This window comes from Streptopelia decaocto (assembly GCF_964273445.1).
Source record: "Streptopelia decaocto genome assembly, chromosome: 3".
Lineage (NCBI taxonomy): Eukaryota > Metazoa > Chordata > Aves > Columbiformes > Columbidae > Streptopelia > Streptopelia decaocto.
In genome coordinates this window covers 118,588,965-118,604,307 of record NC_138656.1, presented here as the reverse complement: position 1 = coordinate 118,604,307, position 15,343 = coordinate 118,588,965, and the positions used below count along the sequence as shown (strand labels likewise).

At 42.2% G+C, this 15,343-nt stretch overlaps 1 protein-coding gene across 1 annotated transcript in view; it reads left to right on the top strand.

Moving 5' to 3' along the window:
• The window catches only part of MSRA (methionine sulfoxide reductase A), a 295,463-nt gene that overhangs the window by 161,864 nt on the left and 118,256 nt on the right, over positions 1-15,343 (top strand). The window contains exon 4 of the mRNA XM_082048911.1: positions 7,940-8,044. Within this exon, the coding sequence (XP_081905037.1) occupies positions 7,940-8,044 (105 nt within the window). The remainder of the gene's footprint in view (positions 1-7,939; positions 8,045-15,343) is intronic.

Here is a 15,343-nt window from a genome sequence, read left to right as displayed (position 1 = left end):
TACTGCTTCATGCTCTTAGGTGTTTCAGTCCCAGCCAGAAAAGCGACAAATTCATTGACATTTGTTAAAACCACCTGTCTTCAGTGCAATATCTTCATTGCACCATTGCCTGTTCGTATCACCATATTTTTGACCTTCTTTTGTTTATTATCGCTGTCCAAACTGCTTTTCTTGGGATACATTGTGATTTTTCAGTATTTGAAAGTCTACGAAATATGTTTTTGTTTCCGAGAGCAAAGCGATGGCTATTTTATCATGCCAGTTTTACAGAAAACTTACATTATAAACCTAATTCTAGGTTCCACAACAATATAAGATGCTGGTGATAATGCAAGATTGCTAGTGGTTATGAAGCTAAGGTTCTGTGATTCCCATTTCTTCTTCCATATTTAAACCTTCATTTTGTTAATTAACTTCATAATTAATATGTCCCGGCCTACAGCCAGCATTTCTCATTGCATGACCACTGGTTTTGTTTTATATTCACCTAATTGAGTGCTCAGATTCACACAGACCGGATGCTACAAGAATATATTACAAATATTACATATTTCCTTAGCGCCAAGTATAACTGGTTTGTCAGCAAACAAAATCTATTGACTTGCAAAGGCTCTGATCACCTAATGTGTAAGTTTAGGGTTAAAACTTGGGCTTATAAGTAAGAATTTTCTAAATGCGGCAATATGGTGTCTTTTCCTGACACTGTAGCTGAAAAGATTTTAACTCACCTATATAAAGATCATATAGAAATTGTGGTTAGATTGAAGTCTACCTCATCAACCATGATGAAAAGAAGATAATACATAAGTCCCAAGTCTTTGTCCAGCTAATGGTGTTTGGGGTTGAAAGGCTTTGTTAAATCTAAGTGAACAAAGGAAAATAGGGGCAATTCATTCATACATTCACAGCATTTAAGGCTGATAAGGGCTCACTGCATTGTTTAATTTGACGTCTTTTATATTGTAGGTCATTACGTTTCATCCAGTTACTATTTTATTAAGCCCTATAACTTTTTCCTTCAGGTTTAACTGGTTATTTGTCTGAAGCGTCTTGACCATAAGGATTTGAAAATATGAGGAGATGGAGAATCAACCACTTCCCGTGGTTTATAGAACATGGGTTTATGGGATCACCGAATGAGCCGATGGTGTAACTGAGCAGTGTAGTGTTTGAGGATCTACTTAGTGTCAGGAATAATCTCTCCAGTGCTCTTCTACCAACCTCTTTTTTACATAGGCATCCCAGTTAAGTCACTCTTCCGTTTCATCGCAGTATTGCAATGAAATTCTGTATTTACTTGTCTGGGAAAATGGGATTTTTTCCCCATTTCCAGTTGTGGCGTAGGTCGCTTGTTCCCTGGAGTAGAGATTTTACATGTCACTGGTTTTAGTACATTTTTGATTGAATGGGCCTAGTGCAGCAAGTAATCACTTTATAAGACCATCCTATCGGCCTTCTCATCTGAGTTATCCACAGATTCTGTAAGCTGAACTGTTTGTTTCTTTAAAATTAGCGATGAAAGACTTCAATGGTGACAGACTTTGTACCAATCCCTGCAGAGGACAGATAAAAATGCTGCCACTCAATGCTCGTTCCCTTTAGACAATTTTTTTAGAACTGTCATTTAGACAATTCTTAATCCATTTAACATGTGCACTATTGATATTGTGTAGTGCTAATTTTTTAATCAGACTGTCATGAAATAAGAAGTCAAATGCATTAATAAAGTCTAAGTCTATTACATCCATGCTATTACATCCCACATTTATTACAACTAGACTTGTAATTTCATGAGAGAATGAAATCGAGTTTGGCTGACAAGACCTATATTCCACACAACCATGTTGACTGGCACTAATTATATGCCTATCTTCAACATTTTTTCATCAGCTGAATGCTGAATGAGATATTCTGTTGGATGGTCCAGGAGGATGATCGTTAGGATGACGTGGCTCATCCATTCTGTGATCTCTATGATACCCCGGCTAGCAAAGCAACACAACTCAAAGCAGAGAGTTGTGGTCCCTGCTATCCAAAAACTTGTGGATGGGCTGGAGAGGGTCTGGAGAAGGGCCACAAAGATGGTCAAACGACTGCAAAGCCAGGAAAGGCTGAGAGAACTGGGCTTGGTCAGCCTTGAGAAGAACAGGCTTAGGGGAGACCTCAACAAAACATCCCAGTATTTAATGGGTGGTTACAAAGCCAATGGAGACTCACAGGATCCCAGAATGTCAGGGGTTGGAAGGGCCCTGGAAAGCTCATCCAGTGCAATCCCCCCATGGAGCAGGAACACCCAGATGAGGTTACACAGGAAGGTGTCCAGGCGGGTTGGAATGTCTGCACAGAAGGAGACTCCACAACCCCCCTGGGCAGCCTGGGCCAGGCTCTGACACCCTCACCCCCAACAAGTTGCTTCTCAGATTTAAGTGGAACCTCCTGTCTTCCAGTTTGCACCCATTGCCCCTTGTCCTGTCACTGGTTGTCACCCAGAAGAGCCTGGCTCCATCCTCCTGACACTCACCCTTTATATATCTGTAAACATTGATGAGGTCACCCCTCAGTCTCCTCTTTTCCAAACTAAAGAGACCCTGGATTTACTGGTTTTACTGGATTTAGACCCTTTATTTCAGCGGGTAAAGAGAAGCAAGCCCTTTCTTATTGAACAAGCGGGTCAGGAGGGAATAGTTATGGCACTGTTTGAATATTATAACTTAATTCTCCAAGGCTGGAGTAGTTGGAGATGGAGCCCACATGTCTTGTAGCTTCTGGATATCCACAGGTGAGGTGCTCTCAAGCCCTTTGAAGTCGTTTCACTTTGCCGGAAAGAATTAAATACTCACTGGATACAGCAAGTTAAAAAGAATCAGTTCGCTTCTCTAATCCACCCGCTTGGGCGCTCACCTGGGAGGTGATTAAGAAGGTGAAGATCTAAACACTATTAGGAGGAAAAAAATTGCAAAGGAGCAGCGAGGTGTCACTTAAATGTCTTTTTCTATTGCTCTTTACGGTGACGTTTTTTTGCCAGGGCTTGAACGAGCTCGCTGTCGTTAATCCGCTGAGAGTGGCTGTGTTTGCTAAGTGGGAAATGGATCCGGGCTAAACAGACAATCTGCTGTTGGCATGTAGCCCTCTCCACCGCCAAATAGAGTCTTAGCAGGTTCTTCAATGGCTGAGCCCCTTCTAAAGCTGAAGGAGACCTGAGCACCATAGCTGGAAATCCGATAACGGCACCTATTAAAAAAAATGGCAAATTAAATGATATTTAACGATTCAATAAATTATATTAAAACGTGGTTCAAACGTTGAGCTTTTTTTTTTTTTTCTAGAACTGTCCGTATTTATTAGAACTTTTGCTGTGGAGTGCTAAAAATCAGCTAATTAAAAGCATGAGGTGAACTGAGGACACCGTGACTCTCTGACTTGATATAAATGGACCTTTCATGCCAAGTCACTGAGGTGAAGAGCTGAATATCACAGAAAGAAAAAACATCTATCACTGATCAGTTTAAATCATTTCAGCTGTTCCCCATTAGCCTGTTAAATTTCTTTTTAGAAGCCATGCAGCTTGTTTGAGAATGGGTGGGTTTGTTGTTTCTCTTTGATTATTGCCTTTCTATTGTAAGAAATCTTACAAAAAATGCTAGATTAGAAGTATTTCAATGATTTTTTTACAATACTGGGTGGTGGTTTGCTGGTTTGATGCCTGCTCTCTTCTTTTGTACCGTACTGAATGAACGAATCTCAAACTGAAATGTGTTTATTCTGTTTTCCTAGTTGAACTTAAGCCTAATAGAAGAAGTGAAATAAGAAGGTAAATGAGGAGAATCTAATATAAGTTCCCTTTTGCCACTTTGGCTATGGCTGAGTCACATTTGACACTGACGAGCTGGTGGTTTCCACATGCTACTTGGAGTAACCTCGTAGTATATTTGAATTCCATGTTATGATGCACATATCACCTTGGGAGAGATTCCTCTTGTTCTTTTCCTGTCCTTGATACCATTTTCTCTCTGTGCTTCTTCTGGGAAATCTTGTGGTTAATATGTCCCACATGGAGCCTTTTACCCATCTGTTTGCTCATGTGTACCCAGGTGAGAGATGTATTTTCCACTTAAATTCTTGGGAAGCAGGAGTGCTCATCATAGAATCACAGAATGGACTGGGTTGGAAAAGACCTCAGAGATGATCAAGTCCAACCCTTGGTCCAACTCCAGTCCATTGACTAGATCATGGCACTAAGTGCCATGTCCAATCTCAGTTTAAAAACCTCCAGGGCCGGTGAGTCCAGCACCTCCCTGGGCAGCCATTCCAATGCCTGACCACTCTCTCTGCACACAATTGCTTTCTAATCTCCAGCCTCAATTTCCCCTGGCAGAGTTGAAGCCCATGGCCCCTTGTCCTATTGCTGATGCCTGGGAGAAGAGCCCAATCCCCACCTGGCTAGAACTGCCCTTCAGGTAGTTCTAGAGAGTGCTGAGCTCAGCTCTAAGCCTCCTCTTCTCCAGACTAAACAAGCCCAGCTCCCTCAGCCTCTCCCCATAGGGCTTGTGTTCAAGTCCCTTCCCCAGTCTTGTTGCTCTTCTCTGGACCCGCTCCAGCACTTCAATCTCTTTCCTGAGCTGAGGGGCCCAGAACTGAACACAATACTCCAGGTGTGGCCTCCCCAATGCAGAGCACAGGGGAAGGATCACTGCCCTTGTCCTGCTGACCACGCTACTTTTGATACGGTAAATAATCATAAATAAGATTGTTCTTAGTAGAAGTAGTCGTTCTGTATTCTGAAAGAAAATCCGCTGGATTGTAGAAAGGCGCTGAGGAAAATTAGAGCTGAATCTGATAGGACCAGCAGCGTTCCTTCCTTGCTTTTTCCTCCGAGGATAAATATTGATTTAAAATAGGCTCTGGGTTCTAACAGTTTGTTAGCTGCACATCTGAGGAGTTTTTGTCTCGAGGTCAGGCTACAGTTCTCAGAGCAGCACCATTATTTCCTTATGCAGAGGAAAAGAAGAAAGCTGGTTCTTTGAACTTGGGGATTAGTCAGAGCAGACGGTGTTGACAAGATGTAATTGCCGCTTCAATCGAGAGGGAAGGTAATGCCCCTGTTGTTTTGAAGCTCTTTAAGAAACTCTCTTGTGATCTAAGGCGAGTCATCTTAGACAAGCAATTTGCTCCTGAGTGATGAGAACCTTTCTTTAAGTTCATATTGGCTTAAAAAATATGAAATTAAAGTCACAAGCCACTCCTTAACCTCTTTTTTGTTATACAATATAGGTTTGTGAGAGCTGGACAAACCACTGCCTGTTTACTTGCATTTATCTCAAGCAACAAGTCCCAACCTAGGCTTAAGCTAAGGTGAAATCCATGATTTTCACTGGTAGGCCATATTAAAACATGAAATTTGGAATAAATTCCATCCCTGACCTAAAATAGCTCATGCCAGAAGATAGGAAGACCATTTCACTTTATTATCAAGCCCATTATTTCTGACTCATGCTTTCATTCTACTAAATGCAGGATCCCTTTCTGCCAACCTACCATCAGAATTTGACTTCAGCTAATGAGTTGCTTCCATGGACTTCAGTAGGCAAAGTGAATTGGGCCATCGTTTGCCTGGCCAGGATCGCGTGGGTTTAGCTCCAGCTTACATCAAACTTGTACAGTTTTTGCCTTTTAATCTCGGCGAGGGTATCTTTGTTGTATTGTGAAGCATACTAGATAAGAACTGATTTGATTTTATCAAAATTGTCGTTACTGCTATCCCAGATGTGTCCCCTTTCACTCCTCTGCATTCTAGACTAAATTTAAGCCCAGTCTTTTAAATCGCTTTTCGTAGCTTGCCTGCCCCTCTGTGCCTCATTTAGGTTTTCTTCATTTCAAGTGCCATATTAACTGTTATAATGCTGTCATGCTTTAATATATCCTAACATCCTTTTTATTTCTTTCTACTTTTAATTAAAATTTCTCCTACTATTGAATTGGCGTTGCTGCCGAACACTCCTCGGTTGTTCATAGACTGATTTTTATTGTATTCTTCTTGTTTGGTGCCAGCTAATTCAGAACCACTGGGCCAGGTTCAGCTGGTTCTTACACTGCATGAAATTCAACAATTCTGTTCAAGTCAGTTGAGTAAATCCCAAGTTTATGGTGGTATAAATGAAATAAAAACCTTGCATAGTGTGATGAAGGAGCTTATTACGTTCCCACCACAAGGCAGAGCTGGCTGCCCAGTTTACATATGTTTAGTTATTCATTATTATGATTTAACTGAAGAGTGGGTTATGTTTTTCCCCATTCATGGATATATATATTATGACAACAAGAATGCCTGCATTTATAAATTCTTGATATGTGCTTGTGTAGCACTGACTACAACGGACTTTGATTGACATGTCTGAGCACTCAAAACTCTGATTAAGTGTAGAGTCTTACGTCTGGGTAGGAACAACTCCAGGTTCCAGTGTAAGTTGGGGAATGACCTATTAGAGAGCAGTGTAGGGGAAAGGGACCTGGGGGTCCTGGGGACAGCAGGGTGACCATGAGCCAGCACTGGGCCCTTGTGGCCAGGAAGCCAATGGTACCTGGGGTGGGTTAGAAGGGGGTGGTCAGTAGGTCAGAGAGGTTCTCCTGCCCCTCTGCTCTGCCCTGGGGAGACCACACCTGGAATCTTGTGTCCAGTTGTGGCCCCTCAGTTCCAGCAGGACAGGGAACTGCTGGAGAGAGTCCAGCGCAGCCACCAAGATGCTGAAGGGAGTGGAGCATCTCCCGTGGGAGGAAAGGCTGAGGGAGCTGGGGCTCTGGAGCTGGACAGGAGGAGACTGAGGGGGGACTCATTCCTGGGGATCAATATGGAAAGGGGGAGTGTCAGGAGGATGGAGCCAGGCTCTTCTCGGTGACAACCAGTGATAGGACAAGGGGTAACGGGTACAAACTGGAATACAGGAGGTTCCACTGAAATATCAGAAGCAGCTTGTTGGGGGTGAGGGTGGCAGAGCCTGGCCCAGGCTGCCCAGGGAGGTTGTGGAGTCTCCTTCTGTGCAGACATTCCAACCCGCCTGGACACCTTCCTGTGTAACCTCATCTGGGTGTTCCTGCTCCATGGGGGGGTTGCACTGGATGAGCTTTGCAGGGCCCTTCCAACCCCTGACATTCTGGGATTCTGGGATTCTGTGATTATTAGTTACAATTGAAGACAATTATGCAGCCAGATCCTTCACATTTTGTGAAGCTGGGTCTTTCAATAATATTATAACTGATAAAACACATAAGGAATGAAAAAATCATGCCCATAATATACCTGAAAAGTGGATATAAGTTCTAATGTGCTCTAACCCCTGCTAATCTTCCTTGAACTCCATCTGCTGCCATGAAGTTCAGTCCAGGCTCCTTTTGGCACTTTTCGAGGCCCATTGGCATCAGTGGTTTGGATGACCTGAAATAGTTTGATATTATTTGTTTGATCTTGTGTAAACACACCCTTGAAATTAGTTTTATCATCAATTATTTCATCTATATCCTACCTTGTGTAAACAAAGCCCAGTTTTATACTGTCAAGAAACCTTATATGTATAGTTTTTTATATTTTAATGTTGTGTTTAGAATATTTAAAATATTTACTAGTTGCCAGTTACAGATTTTGAAGAACTATTCATTTTTTCTCCTGAAAGCTGACAAACTACTGTAATAACATCACTGTGTTACCTTATTGCCTCTCTGGATAGTTTATTTCATGATGGCCTTGTCCAAACGAGCTGACATCTTATAGGTAGCTTGGACATAAAATATTGTATAAAAAAGAATTAAGTATAAATGATGGAAAATCAGAATGCCTTCAGAAAAAAGGAAATCAAAGGATTGTGCTTTGAATCTCAATAGATGAAAAATAGATGTGTGCTAGAGCTAATTCTCACTAACGACATCTGATTTTATTTTGCCTTTGAAGGTAAAACTGGCCACGCGGAGGTTGTACGAGTGGTTTATCAGCCAGCAAACATCAGCTTTGAGAAACTGCTCAAGGTCTTCTGGGAGAATCATGACCCGACACAAGGTAGAGTGATGAGTGAGCCAGTATTTAATTATCTTACTAATTACAGCTGGGATAATTAGTGTTTGAGCTGCATGGAAGAGATGAACCTTGAAATCACACTGGAGCTCAAGAATATGATTGCAGACATTTATTGACAGAGGAAGAGAGGAAAAGAGAGCATGAGGGTATAGAAGCTCAGAGCAGCGCTCCTCCTTTACAGCTGTTTGTGCTGGGGAAATTCCCACAGAGCGGCACAGTAGACAATAGAAATTGTTATATTTTTTTTTAGCTTTGATTATGACAATTTTTTCTGTCATGTTATCTTTAGTCTCTTAAATTAAAGCGTATTTTTTCATAGCTTCAGAGCTGGTCATTTTGTTTGTGCCAAAGACCTTTATCCTTCATTTTTTAAAAAGTATTTTTCAGTAGTTTCAGTTAATATCTTTTACGATTAGGAAAAGGGAACAAAAAGAGGTAAGAGATGGTGCGGAGAGGCACCAGCAGAGCATTCCAGCTCTTCGCCTTATTCAAACCTTTCGATTTAATTTATCCTTCTTGGAAGAGGCGTCGTGATGACACGAGGCACATCTGTGCAAACATAAATGGGAAACTGTGTTGTGAAAACATTTCGCATATTTATATAGTTTCAATAAACATCATCCTTTCTACCATTTCCCAGAAATATTACACGCAGTAACTCATTTCAATATTCTAACAGCTATCATAATTATGCTTCTTGTTACTACATCTGGGAGGAAAAAATGCAGATGATACCTTCAAAATGTGATGCCATCCTGGGAAACAGGAACTGTGAGAGTGATCGAGAGCTTCTTGGGGATAAATTTGAGCCCAGAGCACAATGCAAAGGCAAAAATGTGAAGCCTTAGTCAGGGGTATGAAAGCTGAAGTCTCAGTAAAACCTCAGAACATTTAGTGCCGTTCCTGTGTTGACATACAAGGAATTATACAGGTTGAAGGAGGGACAGAAAAAAGGATATAGAGCCTAGAAAACTGGCCTGGTGCTGTGAATAAACACATTCGACTAGTTGAACAGATATAACACCATTATCAAACAATCTTTATGTGAGGAGCAGATACTTCATAGTGAGGTTGACCACCCAGCCACTGGTTAAGCCATAACAAGTTCAAGTAGCTGGAAGATGAAGTTTGAAAAGTTCCACCTTGAAGTAAAATAGTTTCACAGCTCTCAGTGTAATTAAACATTGGAGTCTTTTTCCATCACCGTCCGTTTGAGTCTTTAAGAAGAGTTAATTTAGCATTTTAAAAGAGGTGCTTGATTCAAGCCATGAGAAGAAATTTGGCGTATGTGTGTCAAGCGTGGTGGACTATACTGGGATTCGTTGATTTAGGAGTTTCCCTTTTCTAAGTTAATTTATAATTGTGTTCACATAAAATTGTCTGCACCATCTTTAAAATACTTGTAGCTCTGCATTAAGACAATGACCATCTTCAACTCATGCTCTGCATTAAGACAATGGCCATCTTCAACTCATGCTTTGCATTAGACAATGACCATCTTCAACTCGTGCTCAAGGCCTTTGTGGTTTGTGTGTAGTGGTCAGGATGGAGGTTTTCTCCCTGTCCTACCAGTGTTTGCTTGTAGGTGTTTTTTGTTCTTTGGATTGTCGGAGATTGGCCATCACCAGCATCTGGCCGTTTTGTAATGGGCTGGTTGTTTTGACAGAGCAGAGAACCCAATTTCTAGATAATTGGTTTATGTGTCTTTTTGGGATTCATCCCGATTGCCAGAGCTGGGAACTAATGGCCAGGACTATGGGATTCTTCACCTTCCAGAGCAGTATGAGGAATGGATTTCTGCTGAAATAATTTGGGCAGCTACCACCTCATCAGTCATCTGCCACATCTGTAGTCTTGGCTTTGGCCATGTTGGGCTCTGCCTGTGGCACACATACCATCGGTCAGTCTCCAGGGGTCTCCAGTGCTTTGGGCTGACAGAAGCTCAGGTGCTGAACACAACGGATGAAGCATAGTGGTTGTGATAACAGGTCAGATCAGATGAATTTATGATTCCTTCTGCCTTTAAACCCAATGACATTATGTCTGTATTCACCTTGCATTCTCACATAACTGAGGTTGGAAATAATTGCAGTCTGTGTTTTCAGCTGAAGGTTGGATGCTGGCAGATGTATGATTCACTCTTTGATTTCTGGCAACTGGGGAAACATCACCTAATTAGCCCGGGCTCCGAGCCACACTAAAGTGGCTGGATTCCTTCTGGGCCGCGAGCTCCGATCCGCGTGACGCTGTGCTCTGCAGGTACCCAAGTCCTTCACAACTGTCTCTGGCTTCTATGCAGTACTGCAGTGTAAATACACCTAAGCCTTTATCTAAGCTCGGCTTAGTAGAATTTCCAAATGGTTCTTCTGTAATAATCGGCCAAAAGTGAAAGCATCACTTTATCCACAGACAACAGCCTTCTTTGAAGACTTTGCATACCCCAGACTTGGACAGGTTGCTTTACCTCTGTATTTTAATGATTGCTTAATACTAATCGCTGTTCAAGAACTTTGCAGAGCTCATCACATCTCTACCACATTTCTTAATTTGAGGAAAACCTAATTTCCCAATTTCAATTTTCTTTCTTTTGTAAGAAAGGGATGGTGTGCTTATATACCCTTTCCAGTTTGAGCAGTTAGCAGATCATCTTTAAGGTAGAATTGTTGCTTTGCCCCGATTTGTATCTGGTCCTCGCTTTTAGCTTGCTGTGGGAAATGTGGTTTTATGTAAAGATAGTGAAAGTGGGAGTTATCTCTCTGACCTATGATATTTTTCTCCTTTTCTGAGGCTCAGCTGTGTGCACACAGTAAGTCTTATGTAGCCAGAATGCAGGACCCAGTCTGTCAAAGAGAAGTTTTGCACTAAGCAGGTAAATTAGGAAAATTTCTTATTAATGAAATTCAGCACACTCTCTGGATGAGTCCAGTGTCCTATCTAGCCAGCAAATGCTGGACTATTTGAGCATCGTGCTCACTTGAAAGTATAAAAGCTTTATCTGTGGCACTGTCTTATCTTTTCTCCAGAAGCTGGTTTAACACCATTTAAGCCCTCCTGCTCCCCATTGACTTGTCTAATTGCTCTAATAGCACTAAACTTCACATCTGTACATTCGGTTGCAGTTAAAGACCTTTCAAATATCCATCTAGATGGCACCAAGTTGCTGAAGAGTACAGACTGGCAGTGCTATCATTCATTTTAATATGAGGTTGTTAATATTCAGAAGTTGCTGCTTTCCAAACTTCTGGACCTCCTGCCTTCAAGATGAGACTGACATCACAGAATCCCAGAATCCCAGAATGTCAGGGGTTGAAGGGACCTGGAAAGCTCATCCAGTGCAATCCCCCCATGGAGCAGGAACACCCAGATGAGGTTACACAGGAAGGTGTCCAGGCAGGTTGGAATGTCTGCAGAGAAGGAGACTCCACAACCTCCGTGGGCAGCCTGGGCCAGGCTCTGCCACCCTCACTGAGAAGAAGCTTCCTCTCATATTTCAGTGGAACCTCCTGTATTCCAGTTTGTACCCATTACCCCTTGTCCTGTCACTGGTTGTCACCGAGAAGAGCCTGGCTCCATCCTTCTGACACTCCCCTTTATATATCTGTAAACATTAATGAGGTCACCCCTCAGTGTCCTCTTGTCCAGCTCCAGAGCCCCAGCTCCCTCAGCCTTTCCTCCCACGGGAGATGCTCCACTCCCTTCAGCATCTTGGTGGCTGCGCTGGACTCTCTCCAGCAGTTCCCTGTCCTGCTGGAACTGAGGGGCCACAACTGGACACAAGATTCCAGGTGTGGTCTCCCCAGGGCAGAGCAGAGGGGCAGGAGAACCTCTCTGACCTACTGACCACCCCCTTCTAACCCACCCCAGGTACCATTGGCTTCCTGGCCACAAGGGCCCAGTGCTGGCTCATGGTCACCCTGCTGTCCCCAGGACCCCCAGGTCCCTTTCCCCTACGCTGCTCTCTAATAGGTCATTCCCCAACTTATACTGGAACCTGGGGTTGTTCCTGCCCAGACATCTCACTGGATCCGAATTTTCTCTGGGAGGCTCTTGTCTCACGAAGCTCTTGAATTTGGGTATTATACAGAAGTCTATTGAAAAGCAAGAACCTTTGATCGAGTCAAACAGTCTATGAGTTGAAAGAGATTCTCCCAGAGGAGAATCTCCTAAGTGTGGGGCCCTGATAAAGTCCTCCTTGACTATTAATTTAGGCTCTGTTTTATAATTCATTACATTTGGGATGCTGAAAAAGCAACAAACAACCCCCCGACTTCTGCCAAGTGACATATGGTTGTCATCTCTGTTCAGCCTCTCATGCACAGATCAGCATTCCTTCTCTCCTAGGAACGATCTGGTCTATAAGAGGATTGCTCCGTATAGCTCTATAAGTGCTTGAGGTCGCTGCTGCTTTGTCATTGATACAGAAAAACAGAATGAATGGGATATGCTGAAAATAATGCAGAAGGAACTTATGGCTATTTACATCATACTTAATTTTATTTTTCTGAAGTTTACGGAGGTGTAGGGCAGGTTCTTTATTGCCTTATATTTGCACTAGAATTTCAAGATATAAGCCCAAGTGTGTCCTTAAAGTTGCACTGTGGCAATGGTTCTGCTGGCACCTCCGTGCTGTCTGTCTGCAGGGCTGTGTCTAGATGGACTCTCACACCATCTGTTTGTCTGGTTTGTGCCTCAACCTGTAGTTTCATGATTTCTATGAGCTGATCTTTGACTTAATTGTTGGGGAAAAGGGCAATTTTCTTCTCTCTCCCTGACCTGTCTGCAGGATACAACCTCTTCCTTTGTGTTGGCACTGGCAATCGCAAACTCCTCTGATCAAGCTGAAAATGAACCCTGCATGAATTGAAGAGAAATGTAATTTTCAGCCAAGACTTAAATTGCCAGAAGCACAACCGCTACTGGGACCACCCTTCTTGGCATCGACACCGCCCTGGAGTGTGTGAGCCAATTGCACAACCCAACTGTGCTTGCGTTCAGGGTGGAAAATGTCATCTTTTATCTCATCAGAAAGTTTGGCCGCTCTTTGTGGGGTGTCAGAAACTATTTCTCCAAACCTTTGGAAAAATCTACCTGATACCAGAGGAATCTGTTGGTCATAGTGCAAATGGGATAATAATTCTCCTGACCCCGTGTATGGTTATGTTGGAGATTTTAGCCCAGTCCAAGGGAACTTGTTGCTTTCAATGGCTGTTCAGAAGGCAAGCAGAAGATAAAACAAATATTAATTTCTCTTTAAAACGTCCTCTTGCCTCCTTTAGCTCTTTTCTCTCTTAAATACAATCCAACATGGGCGCTTCTTTGGTAATTCTGCTCTCTGTGTTTGTCAAGAGTAACTAATCCTTCCCAGCCCACAAGAAATGACTTGGGTACAACTACAATTCTCTGGGCTAAGACCCTGTTGTACAGAAATGTCATCCTTTTCATTGCTTCTTCTGGCTGTTTGAGTTAGTGGAAGGAGCCGAGAGGAAGCCAAGACTCCATAGTTTTGGCCGCCCTCCAGCAATGGGGCCAAGGGCAAAGTCACCCATGGCCACCACTGCCCAGGAGCTTCTGGAAATTTCCTTCTGTTCTTATTGATTCTTCAAGCGTGAATATATAAAGAACCCAAGTTCCTGATAAGTAATCTCATTCCTCTTTCCTGTCATGAGCAACTCCTTATCTGGCCTGTGTTTGTACAGGAAATGTAAGCAGAACTGATATTTTTCCAGCAGTTGAGGACCATCTGTCCTACAACAAACTCATCACCTGCCAGACTCATTCAGAACATCTCGTAGTCCATATGTCTTGTGTACCCACGATAAAGAAGAGACGTACGAGCCGTTTCTCCTCCCCGTGACCTTCCAAACCGTTTGGCATTTAGCCTTAGTGCTGATACATGAATTCTCCAGATTAATATCAGTTTTTCATTGTGCCGACCCATTTTAGTTGCAGAGGGTGTATATATTTCTCACCAGTTTGGAAGGACTGTACTTTTTTTAGGCATTGCATAAGGAATCTATCATCTGCAAATAATTAAAATTAGACACTAGAAATGACATTGTATTGCTAATGAGCAGATGTGTCTACTTATACCAGTGGAAGAACAGCTGTACACATAAAAAAACCCGCTACAGCGACCCTAAACCAGCATTATGCATTCTGCTACAGGCCTCTAACTTCATTTAGAGATTAAAGGGAAAAAAACAGTCTCATATGTAAAATATAACCATTTTTGATTTATTTTTTACTTTCCATTCCTGTAACTCTCTTCCCTTTATAATTTGAATGAAATCTGCGCGTCTCAGATTAAAGCACAGAACACCTTTGTCTTGTATTTCAAATGTTATTAATAGTCCTGATGGTTTCAGCGTTATTACAAGGTGCAACAAAAAGCAGTAGAAATACAAAATCTATTGTCACCAGACATATTAAATAGATTCAAAACAGTATTACCAACCCCTTAGGGAGCCGTTCTTGGTCCAATACTCTTCAATATTTTCATTAATGACTTGGACGATATAGTGGAGAGGATGCTAATTAAATCTGTGGTGAAGGCATTGCTAGGAGGCTCTTGGAGGAAAGGAATAGAACACAGCTCTGTGTTGATAAATTAAAAAAGCCGTGGAAATCGATATGATGAGAGACAATAGAGATAAATATACATTGGTTCGTGCAGGTTTGAATAATCAACAGTAGAAATATGCGCTGAGTTGTTTGATAAGAGACGGTGTCTTCTGTTGGCTTTGGGTTCTTCTAATTCCTGCTCTTGCCAATGAAATCTCAGTGGTGGGACACAGTTGACCGATGTCTGGCCATCCCACTAGCAACCAATTTAGTGCAGCCTTGACCATAATCATCTCGTAAATACCTGTGGTCTATACTCTTTGCAAAGTAGCAAAGAGAGTTTTGCCAGTGGAAAAAACCCAATTTTGCCTTTTGAGAATGCAACTTCATTCCTTTCATGAACTGAAATGCCTAATGTTATGTTGTTCCTGTTCTTTGTCGTTTCTCTAGAACTAAATATGCATTAAAAATAAATGTATTATTAGGCTGCTTTACGTCCCCAGGAATTTTAGCTGTCGTGACCTAATTTGCATATTAGATGCTTTTTTATCCATATAAATTAGAATAGACTTTTTCCGACCTATATTTCCAGTTTGGGAGACGTTGTTTTTCGGTATCACAGTGGGAAGCTGAGATTTGACTCTGCATCTTTTTTAATGAAGGGGATTATTAGCCAGAGCAGTGGTTGCTGAGATGGCTGAATAGTTTGCATGATGAAGC